This window comes from Pseudophryne corroboree, chromosome 1, assembly GCF_028390025.1.
Source record: "Pseudophryne corroboree isolate aPseCor3 chromosome 1, aPseCor3.hap2, whole genome shotgun sequence".
Lineage (NCBI taxonomy): Eukaryota > Metazoa > Chordata > Amphibia > Anura > Myobatrachidae > Pseudophryne > Pseudophryne corroboree.
The window spans coordinates 395,210,612-395,231,768 of NC_086444.1; the positions used below are offsets into that span (position 1 = coordinate 395,210,612).

The following is a 21,157-nucleotide window of genomic DNA, read 5'->3' on the forward strand; positions in this document are numbered from 1 at the left end:
CCACACACATAGAGCCTTTTGTTTAAATCCTACTCATCTTCATTTAGTCTGTGACAGGTGTATTCAGCTTTCTGCTTTTCATTACTCCTTCATCACAGATGACTGGGAGCATTGTAGATCATATACTGTTGCTTATCAAGAATAGCAAGTGTGGTATTTTAGAAAACCTTTTTAGGTGTTGCTAAAACCAAAAACTTGTAATTGCACCCACACAATTCAAATATGTCAAATATGTTACAACCACTTGAATGTCATCTGTCAACCTGAAACTCTGATGGAATGAATGTGTAACAGAGTCAATTTAGAAGCAAACCATTTTGGAGGAAAATTGCTCTAATTTAATGCAAAACTATTATACAACATACATTTAACGGCTGTTAAAAGGTGCTTGTCCCCTACACACAGTGGGGACACTCAATGACTATGCTATTTATCAGTTCACTAGAAACTAGTGACCCCACTGACATCATTTAAGCAGTGTTAAAGTCAAAGGATAACTACTGTATTTCCCTGTTCTGTAAGTGGATTAAGTATGATTTACCGGCGGGCGGATGCCGGCTGTCCACATCCTGACAGCTTCGTCCTGCCCACCAGAATGCCAGCAGTAGAGCGAGTGCAAAGAGTGCCCTTGTGGGCTCGTTGCGCTCGACACGGACACCCATGAGTAGGAATAGCCCTGTTTTGCGGGATTCAGGCCGGCAGCATTGTCGGCGATTGGGATTCCGGCGTCGGTATCCTGACCACCAGGATCACGCCAGCTGGCAAATTGAATGCATCCCCTGTAAGTATACCTCTGATTTTATTGTGCACTTTGTTTGGCTTAAGCCGAGAGCCACTAAATGCAATAATAGTACAAATATACTATATGCAGAGGTCAGTGTGGGCTCTGAAACTACTCCATGACAGAATGTAAAATGGTACCATGGAATCACTGTCTCTCGCTTGTGGGGAACTGATAGGCAGCAGTCTCCTAAATACTCCTTCATGTGCTTTCATGCGTAACGGCAACAGATTCACTGTTTATTACAAATCAAAAAAGTGTAATATAAGATTCAATGTTATTGCTGCTTACAGCACTAAAAATAACTTCTCCAGTGTTTTCAAGGAAAACAACTACACTTGGGAAAATTTGTGTCCTTCATAAACAGACTTTTTACATTGCCGTAGTGTAAACTTGTTTTATCCAACAGCATGAAGTGAAATTTGTAAAATAATAAAAAAGAAAACACTAGGATACTATTCTCAGAAAAATATTGGCCAAGAAAAGAAAATCGTATTATTTACAAGAAAACAAATTAATGTATACAATATAAATTATACGAAACATGAAACAAAAAAGAATTGTTTGATTGGGTATTCTTTACCATTCTACTTGGAACTATTCACTATTCATTTACATCTATTTATAACCTTCCAATAACAGCAGTTTCTTTATAGAAATATAGGTCTGAGCAAGCAAACATTTTCAGTGTTAAAAGTGCAGAGACATTGATGCTTTCTAAATAGGCTGAAATTAAATTTTATTTGAATGGTTGACTTAAATGTCTTTTAAATACAACAAAAGGCTGCAGTAAGCCTTGCCAATGTTTGCAAAGTACATTGTAATTTACTTCATCAGACAAAGAATATCAACTTTACTGACAGTATGGGCCTTATTCAGACTTAGACTTAAGACTCTCATTTTCCTTGGCATCATCCTGCTCTTTTTGCAATGCACCTATGTGTCTTTTCATGGTGAGTGTCTTTTCAACAGTATATGCAAGTTGGACTTGCAACATCTTATAAAGAAGGAGCTGGAATGGGGGGAGTGTGTAGACGTCGTCAAAATACAGTAATGTCTTGGTGTGGGCCACAGAAAAAGTTGCTTGCCTGGAAGACCTAACTTGCAGCTACTAAAAGCATTGTGAAAGTTGATAAGTGATTATGATGATCAGTGCAGGCTGCATCTGATTGGATGAAAATGGCTAAAACACATCCATTAATGCAAATACAACTAAACTCGGCAACTGTACTTTAAAAGTTAGGTGCCACTGCATTGCATGCTTTTTTCTTTAACACAAATATACCATGTTTCATGTGCTCTTTGTGTATCAGGAGAAGGGTGCCCTCCACCCCAAATTATATTTAAGTGTTGTTCTATTAGCGTTTCACATGCTCCAATTGACTTGGGTAGATATTATCTGCACTATACCAATAACTGTAATGTATATGCACTGTGAGCTGTATATTAGCATTAGTATATTAGCATATTTTGTACTTGCAGTAATGCCAAACCTCCTGTCATATCCCTGGCGCATCTGATCCTGGTACCTCAAGGGGAGTCACAATTGTTGACCGGCCTATGTGTTCAACTCAGGTTGCAAAAATGTGATTACATTTGTGTTTAACTCTGAATAAGGCCCCATGAAATGAAAGCTACAGAAACACCACTTAGTCATTAATAAACAGACCCCCAGGTGTCACCACCAAATCTGATGTCTTGAGGTCAACATTATGTAGCTAAAGACTGAAACAACAAAACAATAATATTACTGTATGTGACTTGGTCAACTTTACTTCAAAATGGATGCTTTTAGCACATCAGTGATTTCTCCCAACATTTACCACCTTCAAACATGTAAATGCATGCTTAAGAAAAGCACAAAAACAATAGTTTTCTCAAGGTGATGATTGAAATAAAAAGAATGTGATTTCTGAAGGTGAATATCAACTGCAGAAGATTCGAGAAGGCCATGGAACAACCTAGACTGGAGTAATAAAACTCTCTGGGCCTTACTTTTTTCACAAAATGGTGGGTCGCTGCTCCAACTGAGATCCCATTGGCAGGTTAAGGTTTCACTCCCCACTATGTCATATCCTGGATCACACTGGTATGTAATTCTGGCTCCTCGGACAAGATCTGTGTGAGAAGTGGTCTTCCATCCATTCTGAATTTCAGGTAGGTCTGAACAAGAGTCATTTCTGGACACTTCTAGAACAAAATCAAAATTTAAAAGCAAGATGTTGCTCATTCTAAATAAATAAAAAGACAAACCAGTCGTGGCACAAAGCATGACCATTTCTTATAACTATTCAAAATACCATTGCTTGCATGTAGGCTGCTGGGACAGAAAATCATACAGCAAATGTGATATTATAAATAGAGCTGCCTTTAAGGTTGATTTGATACAATATACAGGTATTCCTATTTACATCACTCTAGAGCGAGTTCTCTAAGGTTCGTAAATAAGTTTAATTTGGACGACAATTACTTCAGATGCTGCATTAGCCATTTACTGGGGGGGAGGGGGGGAATTGTTACAGCATGACCCTAACCTAACTGCAGCCTAACACTAACCACAGCATGACCCTAACCTAACTGCAGCCTAGCTCCAACCCTAACTGCAACATAACCTTTACCTAACTGCAGCCTAACTCCAACCCTAAAATGATGACTTTCTGTTAGCACTGACATTGTGAATGTTGACTTGCTGAATGCAGTGGCATATCTAGCCATTGATCAAGATGGCACTCGCCAGGGGTGCCAGCCAAAGGGGGCGCCAACCTATCTGTGCCACCCGCTAGGGCCACCATCAGGATGTACTGCTGAGACTGGAGTACCTGCTACCTGGGCAGCAGTGTGTATTGGCCGGGCTGCCAGCTGCAACTGCTACCTGCGCAGCAGTGTGTATCGGCCGGGCTGCCAGCTGCAACCAGCTGGCTGTGTCACCATCACTGGGCTTCACTTCCTAGATACGCAGCCTAGCAACCGGTTAGTTGCAGCTCCGCGCATTGGACCAATACGGTGAGAGCAAGGAAGTAGCATGCGGCTTGTTCTCACATGGGCTCCAGAGCCGGGGAATACATGTGACTGGGGAGGGAGCAGTCAGAAGAGGGCCACTGAGGAGAAACTGTAGATGTGAGTGACCACACTGTATAGGTACTGCGGGAGGATGTATGAGGCTGAGGACCACTGCTTCACCTATCTTCCCAACAGGGTGCTATGTATTGCAGCTGCTGCAGAACCTCTAGGTATATTATTCCAAGTGCTGTTCAGAGTATATGCAGTACCTGTGGGTAACCGATTCATACATAGACCAATGGTGAAATGTGTAATGTGCGGGTCTATATTCTATTGATCTATCTACCTAAATATAAAGACATTGGAAAAGCAGGCACTCAGCCAGTCCAAACAACATCATGATCAGACACCAATGTGTATACACATTTTTTGATGTTTAATCCGTTTTCAAGCAAAAAACAGATTAAACATCTGAAATGTTGCATACACATTGGTGTCTGATCTGTGATGTTCTTTGGACTGGCTGAGGGCCTGCTTTTCCATTGTCTATATCTATTGAGTACGCAACCCTAACCCAAGGCCTAGTGCCTAAACCTAACCTCTCCTCCTCCATCCAGCCTAACCCTAACCATCCCTTGCTTACTTACGTCCAGGATGCCAACAGTCAGGATTCAGGCGTTGGCATTGTGAGCGGTGTTTGGATTCTGGCGCCAGCCTTCTCACTCGGAGACAACAATAGTCATAGGAAAGCAGAATATATTTGTCCAAGGTCGCTTTCTTATGACTATTGCTGTCTCCGAGTGCCGGTCATTATGGGACTCGTGTGCAATTTTCTCCCTGAGCACCGGAGCAAGTTGTGGTTTAATGTGAGTTCTTGTGCTTTTAATTTTAATGATACAAGGTTGATTGTGGCATCAAGAAGTTTATTCCTTTCTGCATAATGGTCAGATAATTTTAGAATACAAGCCCTCACTTTTGCCACATCAATTTCCCTTTTCATATTGACACCTTGTGCATGGTTAGTTTAAATTTAGAAAGACATAATAAAAATAATGCATATGCACAGCTCCGCCCACCCCAGTGGGGAAGGGGTGCCAGCCCCTTACTTTGCCAGGGGCGCTCGGCCCCCTAGATACACCCCTGGCTGAATGTATAACATTATGCTTTACTGAATGTTTTTATATCCTTATTAAAGGTTTTTTAGAGGGAAAATATGGACAGCACTGATAGTAGGAAACAGTTTCTTTTTTCTTCCATTTTAATTTATTGCTCTATTTAGATCTGCCATCAGGATTTACACTATTTACTGTCCGAGCATGGTTATAAAACAGTATGCTGAAACCTTTTGTTGTGATTTTTGTCTTTGTTACACTAGTTTTGAGGCCCAGCAGGTGCTGAATTGGCCCAATCTATACAAATAACGGGTCTTGTCTTGACAAACAGTGGTATTCTATCTTCCAGAGCAGCAAGAAATGATAACTATAAGAGATTGCCTGAAGCAGAGCTGGATTGAGATGAGTGGAAAAGAAGTCTCGTAACCCCTTCAAAGCCATGCAAAACTATACAGTGCACAGAGCAGCAAGTATCAGTATAGGAAATAGCAACATTAAGAATGCCTTGCTGAACTCATACAGTACGCTGAATCGAAGTACCAAGACTTAAATAGACACTAAGAGATACAAATGTTGAATCTTGATTGAACATTTCAGCGTTTCTTAGTCATTCTGCAAGAAAATGCAGTGAAATAAAAACGTTACGGTAACCTCACTCCTCCATAAAAGCTGACATGCTGTTAACGTCAGCAGCACCCTAATGAGTTAGTTTATCCCATGGTGTTAAATTTAAAATCATCAATGATAGCTATCTGTGCCTGCATGAGAAATCATTATACTTTGGTGTATGTCAAGACATTAGCTCTCATTTAATTATTCACATTTAATTTACAATGCAGTGGCTTTTAGTTAAGACATTTAGGGGTACATTTACTAAGCAGTGATAAGAGTGGAGAAGTGAGCCAGTGGAGATATTTCCCCATCAACCAATCAGCAGATCTGTATGCAAATTATAGATGTTACTTCAGTGCTGATTGGTTGTCATGGGCAACTTCTTCACTGGCTCACTTCTCCGCTCTTATCACTGCTTAGTAAATGTACCCCTTAGAGGACAACTGCTCACCTATATAATTTAAGATGAATCCTTGTCCCTTCCCAAAGATCATTCCCGCGGGATCAGAATGAAACTGAATAGAGAGGTCAGGAGACGATGAGTAGAGCTTCTGAGGACTGCTGCTTCCAACAAATTGTCCTAAAATCTTTGATGTGATTTCATCTCCATCATATATAGTCAGAATATCATTGTTACTCAAATTCAATCTGCAACAAAGAGCAAATGCAGCTTAGAACTGTATTAGAGCTATACTGGCAAGATAAATGCACATCACATAGTATACAGTGCAACTATGTTCCAAATGGACAGGCATTGGTATTGGTATATTACATTATAAAATATAGTACATTACAAAATATTGCGGATGAGATAACAACTCTCACATTTATATACAGTACATGATATATGTCCAAGCTGAATTATGATATGATACCAAACTACATTTAAACCAAATATTAGTTAAAAAACCCAAAAAAACAAAACCAATGCCATTTCTTAATTAATCCCCTTATTTCAGTCCAGGATTATTTATAAACAGCTCCTGATGTCGTTAAGAAACCTTGTGAGTTTTTCCACATGTTACAGACTGATAAACGCATGAATATGCAATGTTTTGATAACCTTGAATGAATAGGTAGATGTTGGTGTGACCTCCGATGAAAACTTACCTCTGCTCTATCTACAGTAGGTGATCCTCTACAGACATTTCCAAATTTGTACCAGCTATAAACAGTTTTTCCAGGTATCAATTATATTACTCTCATTTCAGTTACAACTAATCTGTTTCTTGTTCAGTCTGTTGATAGAACTTTCTTTCCAGTACCATTCACCAAGCACTCCTCCCCCCACGGCCCCACCCCATCTTTATAAAACAACAAAGGGTACTGTAGATGCTAGAATCCATATGACAAAGAATGTACCACATTTTCAATGGTGAGACTACTTTTTAGCCAGCAATGTAATAAACTGTAGTGCATTCAGAAACCTTCAACAGCATGGATCGTTTTCCAAGGTTTTACTCCTCTTAGTTCCCCAGAATGCAGTGGCTTCCCTGTTGTATTGTGCTATGGGTACAATTGTATATTTCTTTATAACTAAGCTATTTAACAGGGATGCAGTCACGTTGCTGGCGGTCGGGACCCTGGTGATCAGTATATCGACGCTGGTATCCCGAAGGCTTGAAATGCCGACCTTCAGAATGCCGACACACAGGGACTATTCCCACTTGTGGGTGCCCACGACACCTATAGAGTTGGAATAGAACCTGTGTCGAGTTCAGCGAGCCACCGAACCCGCAGTGTGGCGAATGTAGCGAGCCCACAAGAGGCTTCATTGTGTTTGCCCCCCTGCCGGCATTCTAGCGGCTGGGATACTGACCAACGGGATGCTGGCCGCCGGTCACGTGATCCCAGCCCATTTAACATCCTCTACAAAGTCTAGATAACTGACCAATGTACAACTTCTGTAATATTGTTTTTAGGTTTTTATTTATGGTTGGACCCTTAAAAACAAAATGCAAGTGAGTAACAATAAAACACAATAAACTTTGGTCTTAGAATGCCATATGCCTGTATCTATTTACTGTGTCTTTTAGAAAACTGATGAAAATGCTAGACTTGCTTAAGTCTAAAATGTCTTAAACCATTTGTTTTCAATGACATTTGATGAGGCAATGTCAGCAAGGGTCTCATATAGATTTCACAGCTGCATGCTGCATTCCACTTTCCTGTTCTGCTTTTAAAATGAACCAAATTTACTTCAGATTATTTCTCACTCTGAGGCAGATTCAATCAGCTGCGTGGTTTGCTGCAAGATATCCAATCACTACCGTTACCCCATACAGTAAGCCCCAGAGTGTGCACTTAATGACATGGACATTCAGTGAGGTAAATGGCTCAGGAGACACTGGCTAGTACCAGAGCCAGATGTACATACAATATATGAGCCCAAGGGTGCATGTGGGCATTATACACAGGTGCAGCAGTACATACTGCTGGTAATTTGGTTAGTTTTGATCAGAGATGTGCAGAAAAAATAGGCAGGGCGACACTGCCTCACCTGCCATAGACTTTTTACTCCAGAGTTTTGACTATAAAAAAGGATTAGAAGATATTTCTAATATAGTCTTTGTATTTTTCATATACTTTATACAGTCAAAACTCTGGCGTATACGTTAGTATGACAAGAAAGGCTCTGCCTCACCCCACTGCTTAATGCAGATTTTCACTTGCAGCCCCTGGAACAGTGAGGAAAATTCCACGTTAAGTGCACGTGGGGCTTAGCATGCGGAGTAACTCCATAGCTCTGTGCATGGAATTTGGACAGTAACGAATAGCTACAGGCATGAAACCCAGACCTGCTGCCAAACGGAAAATCCTGCGGTTAATTGAATCTGCCCTCTGAGTCTGATCCAAAGCTAGGAGCAAATCAAAACAGGAGGGAAAAAGCATTAGGGCCTGTTTCATAGTAATGCCAATGTACACAGGGGATGAAACGCACAGCAGCGATCAGGACTGAACTGCGCATGCACCGGCTGTCGTAGCCCTGCGATCACCTCTGCCTGATTGACAGGTAGAGGCGGCCGCTGGGGGGAGGGGGCGGGCCGGCGGGCCGGCGGCGTTTAGCCGCCATTTAGGGGGCGCAGTACGGGCAACGCAGGCGTGCCCAGGCCATTGGGGGGGCGGGCCGCGACGTCTATGTGATGTCACACGCAGCCGCTGCGACCCGGCCAGTGACAAGTAGCTCCCTGCCAGCGCACAGGAGCTGCGCTGGCTGGGAGCTACTCCTGAAGTACAAAAGCATCGCCGCTGTGTGATGCTTTTGTACTTGTGTGACGGGGCAGGGACTGACATTCGGGGCGGGCTAGCCCTGTGCTGGGCATCCCCCCACATGTCAGGGAAGCTGATCGTAGATGTGCTAAATTTAGCACATCTACGATCAGGTCTGAATCACCCAAACATTATTGAGCGATTTTCTGCTATAATTTGTGCATGAAAATCCCATATAAAGTTCTATGGTGCATGTGAGACACAGTGTGTACACACATAGGCGCTGTTGCAACTGAGGCACATGGTATCAGAAATGTCTTAGATAAATGCAGGCCATTCCCGGAGATAAATGGAGATAGTTTATCTTATGGGCGTGTTATGAGATTGTTGTGGTCATGTCTCTGAAGTGTTTGTGTGGACAGACACTCAATCATTCACTTTGGAGGCCATACAGAGGTGGAAAATCTGCACCTGCCATAGACTGGTAAAGGTTTTAGATGGTGAGATGATGGTGGAATCTAAAAATGCACCAGGAGGTATTACAGCATCTACAGGTGATCACAGATGGCATCTGAGTCCTTGTACATTCATATGCATTGAGGTCCATCAAGGAAGGGCTTTGTAGCAGCATTTGCATGTAGGTGACTGACAAGAAACACAGACATGGTCGCATCTACATAGTAACTAAGGTTGAAAAAAGACAATTGTCCATCGAGTTCAACCTATTTGTGGTCTCCTATGCAGTCCTATTATAGGACTAGTTATTTTTATGTTAGTACTAGTTATATTAACTATAATGCGTGCCTACGTGTCCATGTTCTCCGAATCAGACCCTTAATGTGCTCCATAACGAAGCCAGTATTATTTCTGCATACAAATAGCAACTGCTTTTATAAATCACAGGTATCTTTTAATTCATTATATTGTATATATTTTTTCTTAAAATATGCACATTTATTTCTATGTGTTCCGCTGGTGCTCACGGGAAGGGGGGGGGGGGGGCTATAGATTATTCCTATGGATCATATTGTGATCATATTGTTTCAGACATTCACCATGGCTCTCATGCATCTTGCTTTAAGCACATGATACTTGCCTGACTAAGGGGGTAATTCAGACTGGATTGCTGCAGCGGCAGAGCTCGCAGTCTGAATTACTGTGTGGAGTGTGCACGCGCAGCGGCCACAGTGTACGTGCGCACACCGGGAGCCGAGTGAGATGCTACCAGCATCTCACTGGATATGATCACCTCTGCCTGATTGACAGGCAGAGGCGGTCGCAGGGCGGGAGAGGACGTGCCAATGGCCAGGGCCGGATTAAGCCCTCGGGGGGCCCAGTGCACCCAAGACAGGGGGCCCCCCTACCAGCAACCATCCTCCACAGGGCAAATGCAGGATTTGGAAGGGGGGGTTTTGATGCATGCACGTGTGTTTGTGTGTGTGTGTGTGTATATATATATATATATATATATAAAAATACACACACACGTTACATAGACACATACAAATGTACACATACATACACACACACACCACATACACACAAATACATATACATAAAACTCACACACATAGAAAATATACACACATGCATATACACGAATAGAACATAAACACAAATACATATACACACATAGAACATATATGCACAGACACACACACAGATAGAACACATACACACACACACACACACACACACACACACACACACACACACACACACACACACATAAAACACAAACTGCGCACACTTACACTGAAGCCTGCCCTGTGGAAAGGAGTGAAGAAGCCGCAGCACATTTTGCTGGGAGCCAGGGCAACAGTTCACCATTAGGCCCCGCCCCCAGTCAAAATGCTGCAATTCGCGGGTTGGCGGGAAGGGGGCGGGGCTAATATGACGGAATTCTATAAGAATTATTTTTTATTAGCTCCGCCCCCTCTGCTCCGACCCACCAATCGTGGCATACACCGACGAGGGGCGGGGCTCCGAACAGCGGCCATTGAAAAAAAAAATTGATCCATTACCCCCTCAACATAAAGCCCGCCACTGGCAGAAGGAGCTGTCGGGGGAAAGGCCATACACTTGTGCGATGCCCCGCACCTGAACTGCCAAAGATAGATCGCATGGTAATCACGCCGAGTGGGAGTGGCCTCCGTCCGCTCCCGGCGGGTGCCCATCGTGCATCGCAGTGCGATATATATCGCATATGTTTTTAAAACACGTGATTGCACTGCGATTCGATAAATATTAAGTGCAGCACATACTATCTTGAGATGCGAGATTCGACCGGCGTGCCCGCGCATCACGTCGCATGGTACCTAAAATGTGCATACAATCCTTCGATTTCTCTCACAGATCCAGTCGAAATCGAAGGTTAGCACCAATTATCTCACAAGTGTATGGGCACCATAAGAAGGTGGAAATTCTTCAAGTACCTGCAGCATTAGATAGCCATTGTGCAGTGGCAGAATGTTACGCTATCTGGAGTAAGCATACCTATAGGAAAACAGTTTCATAACCTGTTAGTTGCCAGAGTCTCCGAACATTGAAAAGTCTGAGGTTCAAAGCTCCCTGTTGGTGTTGATGCCAAGAACTAGTGAACAGCAGTGAGAACATGCACAAGAATCAAAATGTGGTTTCTGCGCTGACCAGTCAACTGCAGCCACACAGTTAAAAGGAGAACACCTATAAATTTCCACAGGAAATAATGCAAAAAAATAATAAAACTGTGTGTAGGTGCTGTTCACTTGCAATATACTGTTCTTAAATCCTTCAATATTTGTGAGTGGTATACCGGGAAACACACTCTCTTAATTAAGAACTTACTTTAGGGCTATCACCCGCAGGTCAAACAAGGCATCTTTAGCCCCGATATCATTTCTTCAATATATAATAAAACGGGATAACTTCATAAAAGGTGATCACTTACATATTAATTCTGTCACGCGTTCACATAAGGGTATCTTTAGATCGCCCCAGGAAACAGCTGTCCAGTCTAATATACGGTCCAAAAAAACCTGATGTTTAATATTAAAAGATGATATACTGTACAATAAAATCATGAAGTGTGCATCACAGCAAGAACAACACTCACTGCGGAAGCTGGTCTCCACTCATGGCTGGGTGCGGCTGCAGTCACGGACAGGGTATAGATGATATGTGCCGCTCACTCCATCACTGGTGAAGTTCATTGCTGAAGCTGGTTACACGTAACGGCAGGTCTCTAACATTCCTATCCCCTTTATCAAAGAGTCATTAATTAAGAGGGTTCTTAATTAAGAGGGTGTGTTTCCCGATGTACCACTCACGAATACTGAAGGACTTAAGAACAGTATACTGCAAGTGAACAGCGCCTACACACAGTTGTATTATTGTTTTGCAGCAGTGAGAGCATGATACTGTTAGTGTGATAAACACTTAACAACCGATAAAATGTGTGTAAATAACAATCTAAGGCCATTGTATGATATGGCTGAGTTTATAGTGCTCCTCTTCTAGGCGGCCACTTGTTTATAAGAATTTTATTATTTTATTTTCCACTTCCCAAATTCTGGGAATGATAGCACTATAAACTGTGCAGGTTTCATATAAATACTCTAAATGATTGAATTTTAACAATCAGAAAGCAAATTAGTACAGCAACATCAGAAAACCATGTTTATGCTCTGTTGTATAGTATTTTAGTTTGATGCTAGCCCTGGTCTCCTCAGGTAATACAGCACACTTAGCCCATTGTACTGCAGTATCACTATTAAAGAAGAGCTCCAGCCATAGTTACAAAAATATATAATTAACCCCTTTGGCACTGATTATGAATTATCTATAGTGGATTGTGGATGCCCAAAGCATTTTGTGGTGTGCATCAGGCACTTAGTAAACAACCTCCTCTCAATGCATCATTACACCTCTCAGCCTACAGCATACTTGCCTACCTGACCCTCCCCATGAGGGAGAAAATGCTCTGTTCCTGGACTTTCCTGGTAATGTATGATTGCCATCACCTGTGGTGAAACACCTTTCCTATCAATTAACTAGCTCACCACAGGTGATGGCAATCATACCTTACCAGGAAAGTCCAGGAACAGAGCATTTTCTCCCTCATGGAGAGGGTCAGGTAGGCAAGTATGGCCTACAGTCTGATTGGGCTGTTAACAGCTCTGCATTGAGCACCTGCAGTGAAACAGAGTTGTGTAGAACAGGAACACAAACAGCTAGCAGTCAGTGATCATTAGTCCAGTGTGGTAAGAGCAGGGAAAGATCTGCCAATCACTATTTCTTTTTATTAAGGAAACAAAAAAGGGTAAACAAGATGGCCCAGTTTGCATCTGCCATGACACTCTGTAGTAGCTGATCTGATGCTGGCATCTTTCAGCCAATTTTAGGGGTCTATTCATAAAGCAGTGAAAAGAGTGGAGAAGTGAGCCTGTGGAGAAGTTGCCCATGGCAACCAATCAGCTGCTCCGTACAATTGTACAGTATGCAAATTATAAATGTTACTTCAATGCTGATTGGTTGCCATGTGCAACTTCTCCACTGGCTCACTTCTCCACACTTTTCACTGCTTCATGAATAGACCCCTTCATCTGGTTCCAGCAAAAAAGACTGAAAACTACTGCTATAAGACATACATATATCAATGCCATTTTCCTATACAGTGCACCTGGATAAAGGTATCCTGCAGAAGCATACAGTGGGTCTACAGTACATCATGGCACCTGAGAGGATACACCAAAATCAAGCCTTTCGTAGGATAAATGGCTCTGCAGGCTTCAGTAGGTAGGAAAGGCTCTGTATCTGCGCCATATGAAATCTTGCTTTTCAATGTCTGAATGTGTCACAATATGAGGCGCACTATCTGACATTCAGCAATGAGAGCCCAGTACAACCAGCTTCAGCCAGCTCCCTCCATCACTAGATGCAAAAGCTCTTTCTACAGTATGTAAGACTGATCTCATATAATCAACCTGTTTGAATAATTACCTTAGGGAAGATGTATCAAACCAATGAGAGTGGGAAAGTGAAGAAGTTGCCCATAGGAACCAGATTCCAGCTATCTTTCTACTAGCAATCTATAAAGTGACCGTTAGAAGATGATTGGTTGCTATGGGCAATACTCCACTTTATCTCTTTCAAAGGTTTAATACATCTCTCCCTTGTCATTAAGCAAGGCCTTTACTGTACAGATTGTTGTGTAACATGCTATTAGCGCCAGTTGCCCACCTGCAGTAAAAATCACGTGTTCATGATATTACTAATGTTTTTTTTAAGGCTGGTAAATGCATGTACATAGGAATGGGGATGGGACCGATTGGTTCTAATGACTTCATGTCCACTTACATTTAAGTTAATAAAAGTAGCAGTGGCAGGGTGGCAACATCTTTTGGTTGCCTGTGTTAGAAGTGGAGTGCAAATCACATATTTGCACCTGGGCCCACCTCTCGCTAGTTCCACCATTGGTTTAAGACACTTCTTTAACGGCAAGGACTGCGGTACAGACAACTATATATCACACAATCACACTATTCTTCATACACCAAGAGCAGATATTTAATTATCCTGAACTCATGACTGTATAAATCCAAGCCTGTTAAAGAATGCCTTCTAGTTTTATCACTCCATTTTGTCAAATATTTTATATCTTGTGTCATTTACATGCTAAACATCTTTCCTGTCAGATTAAAATGGATAATATATACCACTGGTATAGGCTATCATATTCACTACAATTTTAGCAGCCGTTGCAGTTTGTTATACTGTACAATCCACAGACTCATTCAGAGTTTCTGCATATGAATAGACTCATTACTTCAATAATAACATTTAATTCCAAGACTTCAAAACTCCAGTATGTATTACAAACTATTGTTTAGCTCCTCAGCCTTCAAGAAATAACATTTTAATCATAATATCTAGCACCTGTAATGCCACAAGGATAAATAATAACACAGAGAAACCCATTGAGGAAAAGTGTTCCGTTATTTATGTGACTCTCTGTTTATTATCCTTTTTGCTCACGTGTGTAATTGTTAATTATTCTGTAATTCTGCTGGAGATTTATTTTCTCATTTCCAAAATTCTAGGACAGGAATAAAAATAAAAATATAATTTAATATGCTGAATGATAAATATTTCCAACATTGAATAAATTCATGACTTTAGCTTGGTCTGGAATAATGATGAGATTTTATTATGGAAATAACTTTACGCTTTTAACTGTTACAATATAAAATATTGTCTACCGTAGCAGTGGTATTTGTATGTGTTCCAACAAATGGTTTTGCTAGTACTACAAGCATAATATTCTCAATATATATGAAAGTCACAGGATGTCAGATATATGAATACTAGCTTATAGAGGGCAATTACTGCCCAGTACTCATCTTTTCCTCACAGATAAGAAACATTAGGTTCAGCAGCAGCTCCCCATTATGGACAAATTTATTGTGGTCTCCTGAACAGGCTAGAAATTACAAGCCCTTTCCACAGATGTAATAAGGGGAAGACAGTATCAGATTGTGGTATGCAGATTACATAGAGTAGAAAATAATTAAACTGCTATAAAGGTTCTACATTAGTATTTGATAAATTATACTGTATCTCATGTAGCTATTTGCTCATAGTCACTATTCCAATGTATCCCTTTCTTAGGCTTTTAACTCACCAGAGTAGCCTCTAGCAAATAAATTACTAGTACCAAGGTGAAAGAAATGGGTAGGGGCCTGATAATGACATTCTCTCACCTCCCATCACCCCAATAAGCAATACATACCAGGTCATCCTCATCTCCAAGGTACCTGCTGTCCTGAGGCCCTCAACAGTGTCTGAAGACTATCAAATCATAAAATATTATTTCCAGATACAGATTCACAACAAATGAAAAAAGCTACAATATTTTTTCTTTTATGCATCTCATTTATCAATAAAATGTATCTTCAAATCCCTTCAATCCCTCCTATGTGGTTCAAATCCCAATGGAAAATGGCAATTCTGCATTTCAGCAACATTGTTTTTGGCTATGCTGCCAAAACGGTTTGGACTACTGCAATACAAATTTCTACACAGTGAGAGTCATGATGACCACTCAGACAACAAAAAATAAAATACAATTCAACCATCAGAATCACTTGAATGAAATAAATATTGCTATATGACATAACAATAGGCTCATTGGGTATTAAGGGGCAGAAGTATTAACCTGGAGAAGGCATAAGGAAGTGATAAACCAGTGGTAAGTGCAAGGTGAGAAACGCAGCAGCCAATCAGCTCCAATATGTAAATTAACAATTAGGAGCTGATCGGCGGGTGCGTTTATCACCTTTCACTTATCACTGGTTTATCACTTCCTTATGCCGTCTCCAGGCTTAATACATCTGCACCTAAGTACCTAATAGTGTGTCTACTTGAGAACTGAAGTGTATTTTAACATGTCCATGTCTACTTCATCCTTCTTAAATGAACATTACCATCAGGGCTGTTTTTTAAAGTTGTATTTCTCCAGGGTCCACTATAATATAGGCACACCATTAGACTTCCATGTAATAGAGCATTTTTCATCTCAGCTGCCGAGGGTCTTTAATAAATAAGACATTCCTTAACTCCAAAACAAATTATACAATACAAAGACCTTATACAGATCGAAACGCGTTGGAAGGAGTGCTGGGAATCTGTCAATGTGCCTCCATTGGTGAGACTTGTTACCATCAGAAGGGTGCCCCCGTTTTCGGCTGCCAGGTTCTACACCGTTGTTGTTACACCCAGGGCCGTTTCTACAGGCGTGCGAGACGTGCATTTGCACGGGGCGCCCACTGCGGCTCAAGCTGGCAGCTGCTGCCTTCAGTGTTCTGCTTCCCCCTCCCCACCGTTTTACTCCGCTCGCTGGGCGGAGTTATGCATTTTGACGCGATTGCTTCCAGATGTCATGATGCCGTGACGTCATGAAGTCAAACGCCAGGGGTTTACCTATATAATGGTAGACGCCGCGGAGGAGCGGGTGGGTGCCATTTTAAAAGTGACAAGTCCATCACTCAGGCAGGCTCCAGGGCTGAGGTAATTTGGCTGCTGATGGTGGAGCGGCTGCGGAGGAGTAGCTGGAGGCTGCATTTCAAAGGTAGCGTAGCACTGATTGATCCACTGACCGCGCTTATTCTGCAGCCAGCAGTCTCTCAAACAGTCACAATCAGACTGCTGGCTTTTTTTTCAGGCTGCATTTGTGTCTTTGGGAGGGTGGGGGGCGAGGGGGAGAGAGAGGAAATAAATTGCAGGCTCCTCCATTTAAAAATAAGTTACTTTATGGGATTCCATGCTGCTCTGGGGGGCGCCTCACAATCACACTGCTGGCTTGCTCATTTTTGTTCAGGATGGCTGGGTTTGTGTCTTTCTGGGGGGGGGGGGGATAAATTGCAGGCTCCTATCTATAGCCTCCATTTAAAGATGAGTTACTTTATGGGATTCCATGCTGCTCTGGGGGTTGCCTCACAATCAGACTGCTGGCTTGCTGGGTTTTTTCTTAGGTTAGATTTGTGACTTTTTCCAGGGAGGGTGGGGGGGGGGGGGGGTAGGTAGATGGAGGCTATAGATAGGAGCCTGCAATGTATTTCTCCACCCCCACACACCCCCGGAAAGACACAAATCCACCCTGAAAAAAAAACACAGCAAGCCAGCAGTCTGATTGTGAGGCGCCCCCCAGAGCAGCATGGAATCCCATAAAGTAACTTATTTTTAAATGGTGGCAATGTCTTTATTTTCCAGGGTGGGTTTGGTGTAGTGCATGTCATGGTTGGAAGCCTGCCATTTCTATGTCATCTCCCCCTCCCCCACCCCTCCCTTTAAAAACAAAAAACAAAAAATTAAGGGTGGTGTGCACGGGAGCCTGTAACTGTAATGTCACCTTGTTTTATTTTAAAGGGGTGGGGGATTGTTTGATATATGCAGCCATTGCTGCTTTTTAGGGTTTTTTCTTATTTTTTTCAATTCCTGGGTGGGGTAATGTGTTTGGAACGCACTACCCCACCCAAACACCACACGAATAAAAAAATAAAAAAATCCAAAAAGCAGTAATGGCTGCATACATCAATCAATCCCCCACCCTTTTAAAATAAAATAAGGTGACATTACAGGCTCCCTTGCGCACCACCCTTTAAAAAAAAGAGAAACTAATATATATATATATATATATATATATATATACTGTAAATGAACTCAGGCACTCCTAGTTTGGCAACATGTACCTTGCTCTGGTGCCTTCCACCCACGGGGGATGCCCCAGCATACACCAAAAACAGAATGAGGCGGCACTCAGAGACTGGTGAAAAACAATCCTTGTATTGACAAACAGTTTTGTCAATACAAGGATTGTTTTTCACCAGTCTCTGAGTGCCGCCTCATTCTGTTTTTGGTATATATATATATATATATATATATATATGTATATATTTTTTAAAGGAGGGTGCGCAAGGGAGCCTGTAATTTTTGTAAAGGGTGGGGGCACAGCTACAAGGAGATAACTGTGGCCAAGCCCCTTCCCTATGAAGAAGCCACGCCCTGGGCGCCACAAAGTCTTGAACCGGCCCTGCACGTGCCTGCCGCAATGTGTAAAATGGGGACACTTGCCTCCGTACTGTGTAAAATGGGGACACTTTTTCCTGCCGCAATGTGTAAAATGGGGGCACGTGCCTGCCGCAATGTGTAAAATGGGGACACTTGCCTACCGTGCTGTGTAAAATGGGGACACTTGCCTGCCGTGCTGTGTAAAATGGGGTCGCGTGGCTGCTGTAATGTGTAAAATGAGGACTTTTTTTTTTTATCCTGTGGTGGGCGTGATGATGAGATCAGATGAGGCCACGCCCACCTTAACAAAGCCACACCCATTTTAATGAGGTCACGCCCCCTCGTCGGGAGCGTGCGCACTGAAGGCGCGTGCATGCTTTTCCTCTTTATATCTATGGGGGGGGTGGGGCGCATTTTTAAATCTCGCACTGGGAGCCAAATTGGCTAGAAACGGCCCTGGTTACACCATTCCACCTGGAGTGGACCTGACATTTCTCATATTCCTATCACTGCTGTAAATAGTATCCTTGTCATGTACGTATATTTTTAAACCTTTTTAAATAAATCCTGTCTGTTTAACCATACCACCTATCCTGCTGGATTTTCTGTGTGACATGAGGTTGACCCATAAGCTCACCAAAGGGACCCAGATATGAGGTGTATGACGACATGAACCAGTGAGTATGGTACGCATTACTAAATAATGTTTACGGTCCAGTGAAACATCATATATTTTGCATAGACAGGAGATCGGTGTTTAAGGATACCTTGATGAATAAATTCCCCATGCATATTTTGAAAGTGGGGTACGCAATATTTATCTTCAGTGTACAGTATATCAAAAGGACAACAAAAGTTTATTTGGTTTATGACAATATGTTTGGACATATTACACCATGTTTTGTTTTTATGTATTTTTTCCATACAAACAAACGTCGTGAGGACTGGATGTCTTCTATAGGGACACCAAAAAGACCGGGAATCATCATAGAGACTTTACTGGACGTTTAAGTATCATTTTTATTTTATTTTTTTCTCTCATTCTATGGTTAACATAGTGAGTGCTTTGTGATTGGATAATTTTTTCTTGTATAAAAATTTAAGTGAGAGGTTTTTTACCAGGAAGATTCTGAGATCTCCCAGGTCAAATAAAAAGATATAGAAAGGATGCTAAGTTAATATTGATGAAGAAGTCTTAATATTTAATAAGTACATGTATCTAAATCTGAACATACTGTAGGGGGTCATTCCGAGTTGTTCGCTCGTTATTTTTTTCTCGCAACGGAGCGATTAGTCGCTAATGCGCATGCGCAATGTCCGCAGTGCGACTGCGCCAAGTAAATTTGCTATGCAGTTAGGTTTTTTACTCACGGCATGACAAGGTTTTTTCTTCGTTCTGGTGATCGTAATGTGATTGACAGGAAGTGGGTGTTTCTGGGCGGAAACTGGCAGTTTTATGGGTGTGTGTGAAAAAACGCTACCGTTTCTGGGAAAAACGCGGGAGTGGCTGGAGAAACGGAGGAGTGTCTGGGCGAACGCTGGGTGTGTTTGTGACGTCAAACCAGGAACGACAAGCACTGAACTGATCGCAGATGCCGAGTAAGTCTGGAGCTACTCAGAAACTGCTAAGAAGTGTCTATTTGCAATTCTGCTAATCTTTCGTTCGCAATTTTGATAAGCTAAGATTCACTCCCAGTAGGCGGCGGCTTAGCGTGTGCAAAGCTGCAAAAAGCAGCTTGCGAGCGAACAACTCGGAATGACCCCCATAGCTCAAACTTTTACACTACTGTAAATGTAACATTAACCTGTATACTCAAAATAAACTCAAGCTTTAAAAGAGATCAAAATACTCTCAACATTACTCTTTATAGAAAAGCTTGCATCATGTAAATGGAACCAGAAAAAAATATAAAGCAAAAAACACAACGGAACATTTTTAACCTCAGGGATGAAAGATTTGTAGTCATATCTCATCCAGGTGAAGGTGTAAGACATAGAACTATAGTTATAATCCTTGGTGCAACACCTTAGTACTGTAGGTTGATGGTGGGTATGGTAGAGAAGAGAACAAAGGTAATGGATCTTAATTGGTTAACAATTACACTCAGTATACCACAGAGTAAAATAAACCATACATTTATTAGTAAATACAATCTTAACATTTTCTAAAATGGATCATTCCAACAGCATATAGAATATATGCACACACTTTAAATAAGAGCAATAATTTCCAAATATCTTGTTATTCAAAGCAACTGGCATGGTATAAAGAACAGATGTACAAATTTTGCTTAAACTGCGTACAAGATGTAGTCTAATCACTCGAACACATAAAAAGACCAGAAAACTAAGCCCATACAGAAATTGCTAGAATGGCATACAGTATCATATAGTTATTTGATATAGGACCCTATTCAGCTTTGAGCGCATATGGGTGCACACGTGCAGGAGCCGCACTGCATGTGCATAGGCCGGGGAGATGCAATCGCATCTCACTGATGCAAACGCGCAGAGGCGTTCGCGGGGCAGTATGGAGTGGCGACATGGCATTGTGGGGGCAGTGACATGGTGTTGGGCAGACTTGGCAATGAAAACGGGAGTAGTTCAGCGTGACGTCACATGTCACCCGTAAAATGCCCGCCTTGCAGCTGTCTTTGCAGCCTGGCTGCGGAGGCAGGGGGGCATCCACAAATTAGCAATGCGCGATCGCATCGATGCCAGGTATTTGCATGCTGGGCGGCCCCCAGCATGTAATCACTGTCAGTTGCAGTTTTGCTAAAATAGCAAAACTGCAACTGAAGCTGAATGAGGGCCATAATCAGATGGCATATATTAATACAGGTATCTAGCCTGTATCGTATACCTGTCATTAATGATTAAAATAATACAAAGAAGA

General features: G+C 42.0%; 1 protein-coding gene across 2 annotated transcripts in view; it reads right to left on the bottom strand.

The window, feature by feature from the left end:
• Positions 1 to 21,157, bottom strand: part of SEZ6L (seizure related 6 homolog like) — a 607,177-nt gene that overhangs the window by 44,844 nt on the left and 541,176 nt on the right. The window contains exons 11-12 of one of the 2 annotated variants that reach the window (XM_063913207.1): positions 5,957 to 6,153; positions 2,777 to 2,968 (exon numbers count right to left, since the gene is read on the bottom strand). In XM_063913207.1, the coding sequence (XP_063769277.1) occupies positions 2,777 to 2,968; positions 5,957 to 6,153 (389 nt within the window). Of the gene's footprint in view, positions 1 to 2,776; positions 2,972 to 5,956; positions 6,154 to 21,157 lie in introns of both variants that reach the window. The other variant, XM_063913206.1, reaches the window with a different exon arrangement.